The sequence below is a fragment of the Chrysochloris asiatica genome, unplaced genomic scaffold (genome assembly GCF_000296735.1).
Source record: "Chrysochloris asiatica unplaced genomic scaffold, ChrAsi1.0 scaffold00133, whole genome shotgun sequence".
In the NCBI taxonomy this organism is placed as follows: domain Eukaryota; kingdom Metazoa; phylum Chordata; class Mammalia; order Afrosoricida; family Chrysochloridae; genus Chrysochloris; species Chrysochloris asiatica.
Window position 1 is genome coordinate 5,815,366 of NW_006408651.1, and position 12,550 is coordinate 5,827,915.

At 37.6% G+C, this 12,550-nt stretch overlaps 1 protein-coding gene across 2 annotated transcripts in view; it reads right to left on the bottom strand.

Annotated features, from left to right (window-relative positions):
• The window catches only part of BPNT1 (3'(2'), 5'-bisphosphate nucleotidase 1), a 12,938-nt gene extending 763 nt beyond the window's left edge, over nt 1-12,175 (bottom strand). Inside the window, exons 1-7 of one of the 2 annotated variants that reach the window (XM_006869699.1) lie at nt 12,053-12,175; nt 10,005-10,109; nt 9,204-9,311; nt 8,217-8,265; nt 6,871-6,962; nt 3,006-3,203; nt 926-1,031 (exon numbers count right to left, since the gene is read on the bottom strand). In XM_006869699.1, the coding sequence (XP_006869761.1) occupies nt 926-1,031; nt 3,006-3,203; nt 6,871-6,962; nt 8,217-8,265; nt 9,204-9,311; nt 10,005-10,109; nt 12,053-12,172 (778 nt within the window). In that variant the 5' untranslated portion in view covers nt 12,173-12,175. The remainder of the gene's footprint in view (nt 1-925; nt 1,032-3,005; nt 3,204-6,870; nt 6,963-8,216; nt 8,266-9,203; nt 9,312-10,004; nt 10,110-12,052) is intronic. The other variant, XM_006869700.1, reaches the window with a different exon arrangement.
• Nucleotides 12,176-12,550: the final 375 nt, after the last annotated feature.

Below are 12,550 nucleotides of genomic sequence, written 5' to 3' on the forward strand. Positions count from 1 at the left end.
GGTTCCGACCCATAGCGACCCTGTACAGGGTTTCCGAGGGTGTAAATCTTTACGGGAGTAGAAAGCCTCATCTTTCTCCCATGGAACGGCTGGTAGTCTCGAACCGCTGACCTTAAGGTTCGCAGCCCGATTCATAACCACTACGCTACCAGAGCTCCATATATATATATGTATATATTCTTCATTCTACCATTTATTATCAGTAATTTCTTTGGCAACGTTTAAATGATGGATGCTCACAAAATGTAACTGTTAATATACTATAGTCTCATTTAGGATCTTAATAGAACAGACAATGAGGAAGAATTTAACTTCTTTATTAAGCAATATGATGAGATATTGATGAATCATTAGGAGGAATGACAAAAATGTTAAAAAAAATCCAGTGATCTGTTTATTATAATTTCTGACAAGTAATTTAAAAAGTACTACTTACTAAGACTATATGTGAATGTCTATTTGAAACATAATCTTATGATGTAGGTATGTATAATATATTTTCAGCCAGATTTTTATAAATCCTAACTGTGTGATCTATGTACATGTACTGAGGCTCTCAGAAATATAAGCTTACAGGAAACAAAGTGAGATGATGACAATGATGATGAACAGTGTACTTTTTCAAAGAAAAAACTCCCACAAAAAACCTGAAAAGTATTAATGCTGTAATAAAAAGGCTAAATTAAATTAGCTATGTAGATCAAAGTTCCAAAAAGAAACTATAACTAGAAACTGAATTTTGCTGAAAATTGATTTTCTCACCTACGGAATGAAGCAGCTAGACTGCATATTCTCTAAATTTCTTTCTAGATTTTATATCCTAAGAGTCTAGGTAAAGTAATTTTACTGACATAGTGTATCCTGCCATAACATAGAAATTATATGTATGAAAACTATAATTCCCTAATAAGCTAAATGGACTGACCTCCAACAGCATGTAAAATGACTTCCGGAGCACAAGTATCCCACTTCTTACAGCCAGGACTTGCGAAAACATAAGCAGAGGCTTTGCCTTCGATCAGCTGAATAATCTATAAAGAAAAAAAAAATATTCCCTCAACTATGAAATAATTGTTGTAGAAATAGGAAAAACTTAAACTCTAACTTAACTTAGGTTAAAGTCTTTAGCAGGTTTAAATAACAATAGAATTTAGGCAGAAAGATATGAGTGTAGAACAGATGCATACAGAGATTTGAGGAAGAAAAACCTGCTCAAAGGACCTACATGAAGAGAGATGAAAAGTCTCCATTTTCCAAGATAGGTAAAATAAAGTTTTCATCATTTATGTATTTTCTTCCTTATTGAAAAAAAGATTATATATATTTGTTGTACAAAAACTAAATAATGCCCTCTAAATTGCAAAAAAACAAAAAACAAAAGCCTGACCATTATTATATAAAGGGGAGAATGCAGTGGCTCAGTAGGATAAGCACTGGACTGTAAACCACATTATAAGCAGTTTAAACCCACCAGCAGCTCCATGGGAGAAAGATAAGGCTTTCTACTCCCGCAAAGATTTAAAGCCTCAAACTCTATACTGGGTCGGGATGAGTCAGAACAAACTCAACAGTACTTAACAACAACAACAACAACAATTATATAAAGCAGGAATATCGGTGAATGCAATAATTTGAAAATTGTAATAAAAGTCTGAACAGTAATGCAATGCTGATCAGTCTAAAAAGTACTTTCAAAAGTCTTCAGACTTTACTACCAAAATGTTGTTGTTGTTAAGTGCCGTGGAGTCAGTTCCGACTCATAGGGACCCTGTACAGGGTTTTCAAGACTGTAAATCTTTATGGGAGCAGAAAGCCTGATCTTTCTCCCATGGAGCGGCTGGTAGTTTCGAACTGCTGGCCTTGTGGTTCACAGCCTGATTCGTAACCACTACACTACCAGAGCTCCTACTAAAATACAGCTGTTTAAACAGTTATCTTTGTAATTCCTGTAACACTCAGGTAAAATGATCGCACTCATAGCATGTGCATGACTGAACAGGAACTTGCTATCAAACTTTCATATGTTCAATAAAGGTCTATGAGCTACGTTTCCCAGCACACCAGTGTGAAACTGCACATGTATTGGGAACTGCATGCAGTTCAGTATCACTAAAGGACACTACGACTTGGCGGAGGGCAGGAGATGTGCCTTTGGGGCCATGCAGGAGCCAGGTTATAGGGGTCTTTATATTCTATGCTAATAGGCTTGGACTGTAACTTGTCAGAAATGGCAGTCATCTAAAGATTTAGAGCAGGAGGTTTTGCATTTTTGTGGTAGCCTCGTGTGGTGCTGTAGGATAAGCACTGAACTGTAAGGTTGGTTTGAATCATAAGCTTGGTGGTTCAAACTCACTAGCCGCTCCTTGGAATCCCTATATAAGGTTACTATGAGTTGGAACCGACTCGACAACACTTAACAATAACAACAACAGTGGCACTGTAGGAATGCGGTGGCTCCATAAGATAAGCACTGGACTGGGAACCACAAAGTCTGCAGTGAGAGCCTACCAGTCGCCTCATGGGATAAAGATGAGGCCTTCTGGTCCCTTGAAGATGAAAAGCTTTGGAAACCCTATACAGGGTCACTATGAGTTGGAACTGACTCAAGGGCACTTAAAAACAACAGCAAAGTGGCATTGTGGAGACAAAGACTGAACAGGGAAACCATTCTGAAGGTCTAGAGCACTAGAGTAGAGATGTACAAGAGGAGACTGATTAGGGAAGTATTAAGAAGATATTAAGATAGGCCCAGAGTGATAACACGTGATGTCGGAAAGAGTCTAGGATGGCTTTTTGTGCTTCATAATCCTAGTTCCATATATGAACTTCCATGTAAAAGGAAGAAAAAATTAAAAAAAAAAATTTAAATGTTGTTGAAATATGCTTTTAAGGGCAAGTTAGAATTTTTGGCCACTCCCCTTAAAGTCATATTTCCCATTTTCTAAAAACATCAGTATTTCTTTCACTGATTCAACTACACAGCAGACTTCAGACCTTTTTTGTACCTTGTTGCCTGCTCCTCCCACGCGCAGCACGTCATCAGGGTTCATGGCAGTAACACAGTCAGTAACCAACTTGTTGCTATGGGACCGGGTAGTTGTGACAATGTGCTTTCCAACAGGGACTTCTTTCAGCTGAAACCCAAAGGCACCTAAACCTAAAACTCCCCAGATTGTCCTTCCCAACACAGCATCTGGTCCTGCCTATATAAACAAAGAAAAAGTTGGCCATAAATAGAATGGTTAGGTATAGTAGCATCATGATAATTTTATAAGTAAAAACACAATAACATTTAAAATGCAAGGGTAGTATCATAAACGAAGCACTTTCCCTGACAGAATCAACTGATCAGTTTCACTGCTGTTCTGGTTTCAAGGGTTCTGAATGGAACGTTTGACTTTTCCATGAAGTTCTCAGGAATGGAATCATATACTGAAGACTATTTCTAAACCTCCTAGTCTTCTCATAGTTGTATTTAAAAATAGCTGTTTTCAAAAGGCCCTGAAGCCCCCAGGAAATGAAACATCATATGCTGATTACTACTTTTCAGTATCTATGGAACAATAAGGATCTAGTACTATGCGAAGCGGTCATGATGATAATATACTTTGCTGCCATGGAGATAGAAGACATGCATAGGCTGATACTGAAGAGTTGCCATTACTGACATTTTGTCATAATCTGTATTTTATGAAAAGTAAGATGCATAAAATGTCATCGAAAACACCATTATCCCTACATCCAAACCAAAACCACACGAGCTGTCACTGACTTAAGACTAACAGTAGACATATACCATGCTAACTGGTCTGCATGAATTATTTTCAATTACCTGATAAAACAGTTGTTACCAGTCTTATTTTCCAGATCACAAAAGTGAGATTTGGACAAAAGTGACATAAGTAAGTAATCTGACCAAGGACAATAGGAAAATCCTAGCCAAACACAGGCTCATCTGTGTTCAAAGCTACAACACTTCCTATCAAACCATATTGCCTCAGCTTACTTGTCACAATACTTCCTAACACATCATCTTATTTGTCTTTTAGCAGTGCAGAAGGTGCTGTGCCAGTGAAATATGTTTATGCTGCTGGTTAGGCTCCCCAGGCAGCAGACTCTTGAGACAGGAGGGTGCTCATTAAGGAGTGCATTTGGGATTAACAATTGTGGCTGGTGGGGGAAGGAAGCAGAAGAAGTCAATGGGGAAGCTGTGCTGTGATGCAGGCCTAACAAACAGCCCCAGCTGACCACATGGGGAGCTCTGAAGCTAATCTGGCTGGTTTGGTGGTGGTGGTGGTGGTTATGTGCCATGGAGTCGGTTCCAACTCATAGCGACTCTGCACAGAGTTTCTGAGGCTGTAAATCTTTACAGGAGCAGAAAGCCTCATCTTTCATCTGCGCTACAGCTGGTAGTTTCGAACTACTGACCTTGCGGCTTTGAAGCCCGATTTGTAACCACTACACGCTATCAGAGCTCCTTACACCCTGGCAAATATCAGTCATTGGATGTGGACTGGCTTGGTGACAGCAGGACCTTGGGCAAGGCAGCTCTCTACAAGTTCTGAAGAGGTTGACAGCTGAAGCTGTCTTGGATAGCTCTCCTTGCACACAGGGCAACAAAGGAACCAAAACAAATCGGCAATGGTGGTCCTCACTAAGTGCTCAATATCCTGGTTTATCCTCTACTTCCTCTTGATTCCATACACAGGAGAGACTTAGAACCTGAAAAGTACAGATGGGCTCTATGGTGTTACTAAGTATTAATTTAGTTTGCTTGTCACTGAGTTTAATTCCATGTTTCTAAGAAACCTACTTATTAATTTAGTTCTCCAGTTACTCTGATAAAGAGAGAGAAGCACACAAAGAGTGTTTACAAGTATTCTGGTCCCTAACCACTCATATTTCCACTGAAATGAATATTCAGGTGGCGGATGGGATCAGGGGATCTGGTGTCCATGATGAGGTACACACCATCCCACGATGTGGCCAGCTGGCCTTTCTTTGTGTTCTAGAGGGCTCAGTCTTTTACACTGTGTCTCTTTAGAGGCTCCACACCAACATTCTGGGGGGTAATGAAGGCTAACATTCTCATCTTACTGATGAGTTAAGATTAAGATTCATACTGGTTAAGAAGCTAGCTCTGATATAAAAAGAATGACAGTCTCTTTACATCATGCTGCGATGTTTTCGTTAAGCACATACCAGATTCACTGTCTATTAGAAACAATAGTAAAGTTTGAATTGTTAAGTCTTCTATCAGACAATATAGAGTGATGGGCAAGAGCTTGGACCAAGGTGTGAATCCCAGCTCTCTCAATGACTTGCTGGATGACCTTTGTTAAGTTTCTAGCCTCAGTTCCTTCATCTTTAAAACTGGGGTAGTGATTTACTTATGGGGTTGTTGTGAGCAGCAAATGAGATAGTGCCTGGTCACACAGAGTAAGCTCTTGATAAATGTTACCTATTTTAGATATGATGATTAAAATCCAACATTCAGCCCCAAACATCACCAACAAAGCTGTGCAACTTTTCTACCTATTGCAACACATTTTAAGGCAAAAACAAGACAGAGGAAAGAGAGTGCACAGAGAGGAACAGTGGCAAAGTGTGAGGTATGAAGGGGAGACACAAGACAGGAGAGAATGAATTGGCACATGGGATGTGCCTTGGGTGCCACATGTTGCCTACCTCTTCTTCTGCCTACTAGTGGAACCAAAACCCTAGCTAAGTTCTCACCTTGGCTTCATTCCCGTGTCCCCTTAACTTCTGCTTTTCATTGTTCTGTGGAAAATGAATACAGTTTTTCTAATCTCAGACAGAATTGATGAAAATTATTCGTTTTTAAGCTCTTAGATTTTTTTTTTTTTTATGAAAGTTGCCATGCATTACAATATTATTGAATTAAATGCCCCTCTTTTAAATAACAGTATTAACTTACTTTAAAGTTTATACAATAACCATCAACTCATGTCTGGATACAATACTGTATAAACATTAAAGTCATATTAAAGAAATTAATGGACACAAGAAATTTAATAAGAGACATTCCCAATAATATATAACTATTTGGGTAAGTCATCTTAAAACATACAAGATTACAAAAATGTATAGTTATATAAATGGTAGGACAAACCAAATTTATCTTCAAAATACAGATAAATCCTGCCTTTTAAATAAAAAAACAAAGAAATAATAGCCTCTACTCTGGTTACTTGGTTTTCTTCAAAGTTCTCTCAAGCTCACACGACCGTAAATACCTTAAGTATTTTTTCTCAACAATTTCCTTGAAAATTTTCTTTAATGTGATTTAATGATACATTCCCAATTTGGAACTATACTAGTCTCCTTCCAAGGAGCCAAGTCCTTTGAAGTTTAATAGAAAGTCAAAGTAGTTACGAGACGAAAGAAGAGGAAAGAGCACAAGAGCATATTTAGTTCTGTTATCAACACTGACTGTCATGTAGACACTACATGATGCTACCTGGAAAGCATAATGGCTAGCATCTTTTCTTGGTCAAAATGCTTCATATCTTCAGTATGCTTTAAGAAACACCTGCAAATCAGGAGCCTTGATATCTAAACTACTCAAAAGCCATATCATAGCTCCCAACGTTTGCATAAGAATCATAAGGGGTACATAAAAAGTATACATAAATACATCCAGTATATACACACACATATACCCATATACATTTCTGGTATCAACTCTTCCATAGGTTCTCCATTCAGTATGTCTTGTGTATTTTACAAGGCTTCCCAGATGATTACTTGTGTAACCAAGCTAGAAGCCACTGGATTAGGTATCAGGAATCATATAACTCTATGTTTATTTAACTAATAAAATACTTCTTGCATCATTTATAGTAGTACCTGATAGTTGTAATATGGCTGGTTAATAACTCCTGCTATGGCTTTTCCTTCATAAGCAATTCCAATAAGAACAGTTACATTATCAAGAAGACCTATAAAAAAGAAATGGATAGCTACTTAAGTAACTTTCTCATGCTATGACTCATCTTTCAAACGTCAGTTACTAAAGTTATTTTTGTAGTAAACATAAGGAGTAAGCAGTGATTCATCCATGATCAATCATTCTTATGGCAAAATGTACACATTATAAGAGGACTACCAAGAAACAGAAGTTGAGTATAAGATGACTTAACTGAATTGATAACAATGCTCTCATTAGTACAACTTGGAAACCAATGAAAAACATCATAATTCTGAAGTCATTATCACTAGATTCCTATGTGCCGTCTCCACCACCTTCCAAATCACTGCTATTTGCTGGAGCATGCTCTACACTTGTATTTCAAGCCTTTAGAGCAAAACACTTCAAAGTCACATTCATAGACTACTAAGGAGTATTAAAATCAACTGGCGTAATATTAACAAATACAGTCTGTGAGTAGGGCCTAGGCCTGCATTTTGAACAAGATGTGTCGTCTATGTGCTCTTCTGGACACTAGCGCTGTCTAGAGTACCTCTATTTCTCAAAGGATTATACTGACTTTTTCAGTGTACACACACACACACACACACACACTCATGAGATGATATCCACAGACAAGAGAAAGAAGTGGTTTTATTTCTAGTAATTATGAGAGATTTTCTTAAGCTATGAAGCTGAGAAATAATTTAAGAAAACCTGTGTGGTTTTGTTTCTAGAACCTAAAATTCTGATGCCAAGCTTGGTCCATTTTTTAAAAATTGTTATTACCAACTTTATTTAAATTTGCTGCTTTCTTATTTTCCTCCTCTTAGATAACTTCAGAAAGAAGAAATGTTATATTGTGTCACCAAAACCCATCTTTAAAGGTGAGACTGTGACGTGAGAAGAGGTTCACAGATGAGGGGAGACGCAGTCTAGCACGTAAGTGGGATGGGCCTGGATGCTGGTGGTGGAACAACAGTGTTTGCTACCCCTTTAAGCTAGGAGTTCAATAAAGTCCTTCGATGTTTAATATGTTAGTGACTCTCATTTAAGGGCGAGTAACGTAAGTGGGTGTAATTGAAGGAGATGAATTTTCTCCCCCTGTCTTGACAATCATTGATTGATATCTAAGTATAGTTAGATAGGATGACTATGAACAGATCTTTAGGAAAGACACATAAAATATGATTCTGGCTTTTCATATGATAAACAAAATATCAAATGTTCACAAGAAAACAGCACTTTCTCCTGCTGTCCCAAGACAAATACAAGAGATACTAACCTTCAGTGTATTCCTTGGTGCCGTCCAGAGGATCAACCCAGACCACAAGCTAAATAGCAAAGAAGAAATACCCAAAGGGTAAAAACAGAACTTTAAAAATAGATTTTAGTAGATTAAAATGATCCCCTTTTTTATTTTTCAATTTTGAAATTATGCTGTGGATGGATGCATGAAGTCAACATTATCAATTCTGTCATAGTCAAAAAAAATACCCCAACAAATCACCTTATTTTGTAATCATTAAAAAGCTCCATTTAAACAGGGAAAGGTCTGACCTAGGAATTTAAAATATCAAATATTTAACTGATAAAAGTTTATTGTCACCTGAGCTCTAAACACCATGCCTGAACACACTGAACTCTAGATGGAGGTACCGGGAACACTGTCAGAATAGTTCCAAAAATAGATGCCTCTCATTTTTCATACAGGAGCTGATTCTTATTATGCTTTACTAACAACAGTCTGGTTATCTTAAGGACACAGCTCGTATATATCAGAAAAATGAACAGTTCATAAACTAGGCAGCAGATTAAGGAAAAGAAATTCCTACTACTTAGGACTTTCAATGCAATTTGAAGATGTGTGGCCATTAACTATGCTAACCAAGATGCTGCACGTGAAGGTGTCTTTCTGATAGAAAATACAGTATCTCATTTTCTTTATAGTCTCTATATCATGTAACAAAGTGCCTTACTCATAGTAAATGTTCAGTTGAGTGGTGTTAAATGAATTAAAATTAAGAAAATATGGTGGTTATCAGGAGTCCTGGTGTGGCACAGTAGAATAAGCACTGAACTGCTAACTGCAAAGTCAGCGGTTCAAACCCACATCGGAAACCCTATACAGGGTTGTTATGAGTCTGAACCAACTTGACAGTACTTAACAGCAACAACATGGCGGCTATCTAGAATCATATCTTTAACTTGTTGTTGTTGTTATTACAGAAACAAAGATTAACCGGAAGTGAAGTATAAAAATGAACCATACATCTTCCTCTTTAATAGCACTGTACTGTGATGGGCATGGCTGCTTCAATATCTCATCCCACTGACCGTCTTCAATAAGTTCTTGGTCCACGTCTTCAGCAGGCAAATCCTAAAGCAGAAAAATGCTGAGGGTAATAATACTGAAGCTAAACACAATGTAAACCCTTCACTGTAGTCACAGATGGCATTCGGCAAAAACAACATAGTCACAGAAGATTTTTACTTTCCCATATATCATTTAATTTTAGGGCTATAAAATCAAACCTAATAAAATTGCAAAGGAGCCCCATAAATGGTTCAACAAAGTTGATCACTGACTGTCCCAACTTCATTCTTCTGAACAGGAACTACAAGGGAAAGTAGTACACACACTTACTACAACAAGTAGCTGTGACATTAGGTAGTTCTACCCTCTCACTTACATGAAATGTTAATTCCTTCAGTTTCAAAGTGTTAATGAGTCTTTGGGTAAGTATGCCTTCAAACAAATAAAATACCCAAATGCATTTTACTCCAAAGTTTAAAAATTCTGCTCAATTTATAGCTTAATGATGAATATTATAAAATGGTCACAGCTTTTATGACCAAGAACTGAGATACAGGGTCTAAAGGTGGACTAAAATAAGTACTTTAATCAGAAATTTCCTACAAACCCAAGGAATAAAATCATTAATTTTCTGTGGTGAGACATGAGATAAAATGCTTGCACTTAAAACAGTGATTTATAAATCATTAAAGTATCAGTTTTAAATGCATAAAGTAAACACGAATTTAAAAATATTGCAGGCCTGATAGCTCTTACCTCTTCCCCTATAATTGTTAGTTTGGGGAATTTCCGTGCCAGTGAAGAGCATATGCTCATTTGCGCCAGTCTATCAGCTTTGGTTTGCAGGTCTGTTGCACTCGTCTACAACCAAGAATGCAAATTTTAGCAGAACTAATTTAAAATAAAGGAAGCCTGGAGGCCTAATGGGTTATGCAATGGACTGCTAACCATAAGGTCAGCAGTTCAAGTTCACCAGATGCTTCTTGGTAGAAATATGAGACTTTCTGCTCCAGTAAAGATTTATAGCCTTGGAAACCCTATACAAGGTCACAATGAGTTAGAACTGACTCAATAGCACACAACTACCACCACCAATAAGGAACCCTGATGGCACAATGGTTAAGTGTTCAGCTGCAGACCAAAAGATTGGTGGTTCAAACCTGTCAGCTGCTGCCGCTCAGGGAAAAACACCTTTATGCTTCATAAAGATTTCAGCTGAGGAAAATCTATGGGGCAGGTCTACTTCGTCCTATAATACTGCGTGAGTCAGAATCGACAGGACAGCACAATGTTGTTGTTGTGAAGTGCCGTCGAGTCGGTTCCAACCCATAGAGACCCTGTATAGGGTTTCCAAGGAGCAGCTGGTGAGCTTGAACTGCCAACATTGCAGTTCAAATGGCTTTGCAGTTTGGTTGGTGCATTAACCCACAGCGCCACACCAGGACTCCACAATAGAACAGTGTAAATTAGTCTGGTCTCAAGCTGATTCTTAATGCATAAGTGTCTGCATCATTTAAATTACACTCCCACTTTTTTTCATGGAACACCAAATAAGCCAGTTAGTTGCTTGACTTTATCGCACAGGATTAAAAGTGCTTAAAGAACTGACTCGATGGGACTTAACAACAACAACAAAGTTTAGAAAGAGGCTTTTAAATTATTTAGAACATTTGTTTTCCCCAAAGTTCAGAAATCCTATTACAAAATCTCAGGTTGAGAGAGAGGAAATTTATAAAATTTCCTAGCAGCCAAAGTTAAATATGGTACCTTTCGTTATCTGAAGAGGACTCTTTACATGAATCCTCGTATCATTTCCATAACATCTACTAAATTAGTCCTAATTCCAATAATTCAAATAGTTCTCTAATTTGTCGGTATATAGAAAGAATTTCTATTTTTCAAATCTAAGTAAACATTAAACTGCAGAAATACTTAATACATAGCATAACTATGGTGCCCACATTCAACCCATGCTAAAACTTCTTTCTTCAGGATATATGTTCCTGCTCTCTCTACCAACATGGTGGCAGTCTTCATCATTTTGCTTCAGCCCTATTACCCCTTTTAAAATAGGGTGTGAACAGGTAGATATGAAGTACTTCAAGTGCCTGACTGGTACAGAGGACAAAGTGAATGTTACCTTATTTTCTTCATGGATATTTATTTCTAGTATTCTTTAACTAGAAGATATAAAATCCTAACATAAAATGTAGCAACGGTGGTAAGTGTCATTGAGTCAGTCCCACCCCACAGTGACCCTGTATAGGGTTTCCGAGAAGCAGCTGGTGAGCTTGAACCGCCAACTCTGTGGTTCAAACTGACTTTGCACATTAACCCACAGTGCCACACCAGGATTCCAAAAAATTTAGCATAGTCACAACATAAAATCAACCCAAACAAAGAAGGAATGCTAAGAAAATAAACAAACAAAAAATCTGGAAGGCAGTGATTCAAAATAATAGTGAAGCATGATGGATGATTTTTGTTTCCTTCTTGATATTTTTCTCTATTTCCTATTTTTTAAAATAGAAAACTATTAAGTACACTATAATAACTATTAAATGAAAAAGAAAATTCAATCAGATTCAGGCTACTAATTACATTGTGGCTTTAGGACTGAGCCTATAGAAAGTGTTGAGTAATGTTCAAATCAGAAATGGGAATCCATTTGAACTAAGGGTCTTGTAGCTAAGAGAACCATCAGATTCTTTTCTGTAATGGGTTAGCCTGCCCATTACACCCTTTAGCCAAACCTTAATGAACATAAATAAAGTTGGTATGAAATGAGATGAGACTTTCAGTACCTTCTCCACAATGCCTAGGTCTCCTTCAGCAATAACACGTCTGACTATCACTCCTGCCTTTTGCGCAATAGAATACGCTGAAGCTACCAACCGCATCAACACAGTGTGACTGGAAGCCATGATCAGTCCTAAAAGGAAATCGAGAAAGTGTTTTTTTCTTTCAAAGACAACTACTGGTTATATTTACTTGAATTCAATTCAATACATATTAGTGCTTTCTTGGGACTGCTCCAATGAACTGAGTTGTTGTTGTTGTTAAGTACCATGGAGTCAGTTCTGACTCAGAAACCCAACATAGGGTTTTTAAGGAAGGAGCGGTTGGCGGGTTTGCAGTTAGCAGTTCAGTACCTATCTGATAGTGTCTTACCAGAACTCTGAGGTAATGGACACTATCCTTGAATTCAGATGAAAATAAAATGGGTTTCTATTGATATGAACTGCTTCTCTTATTATACTTATAATAATCAGGCTACAAGTCCTTTTCTTGGCAAACCAGGT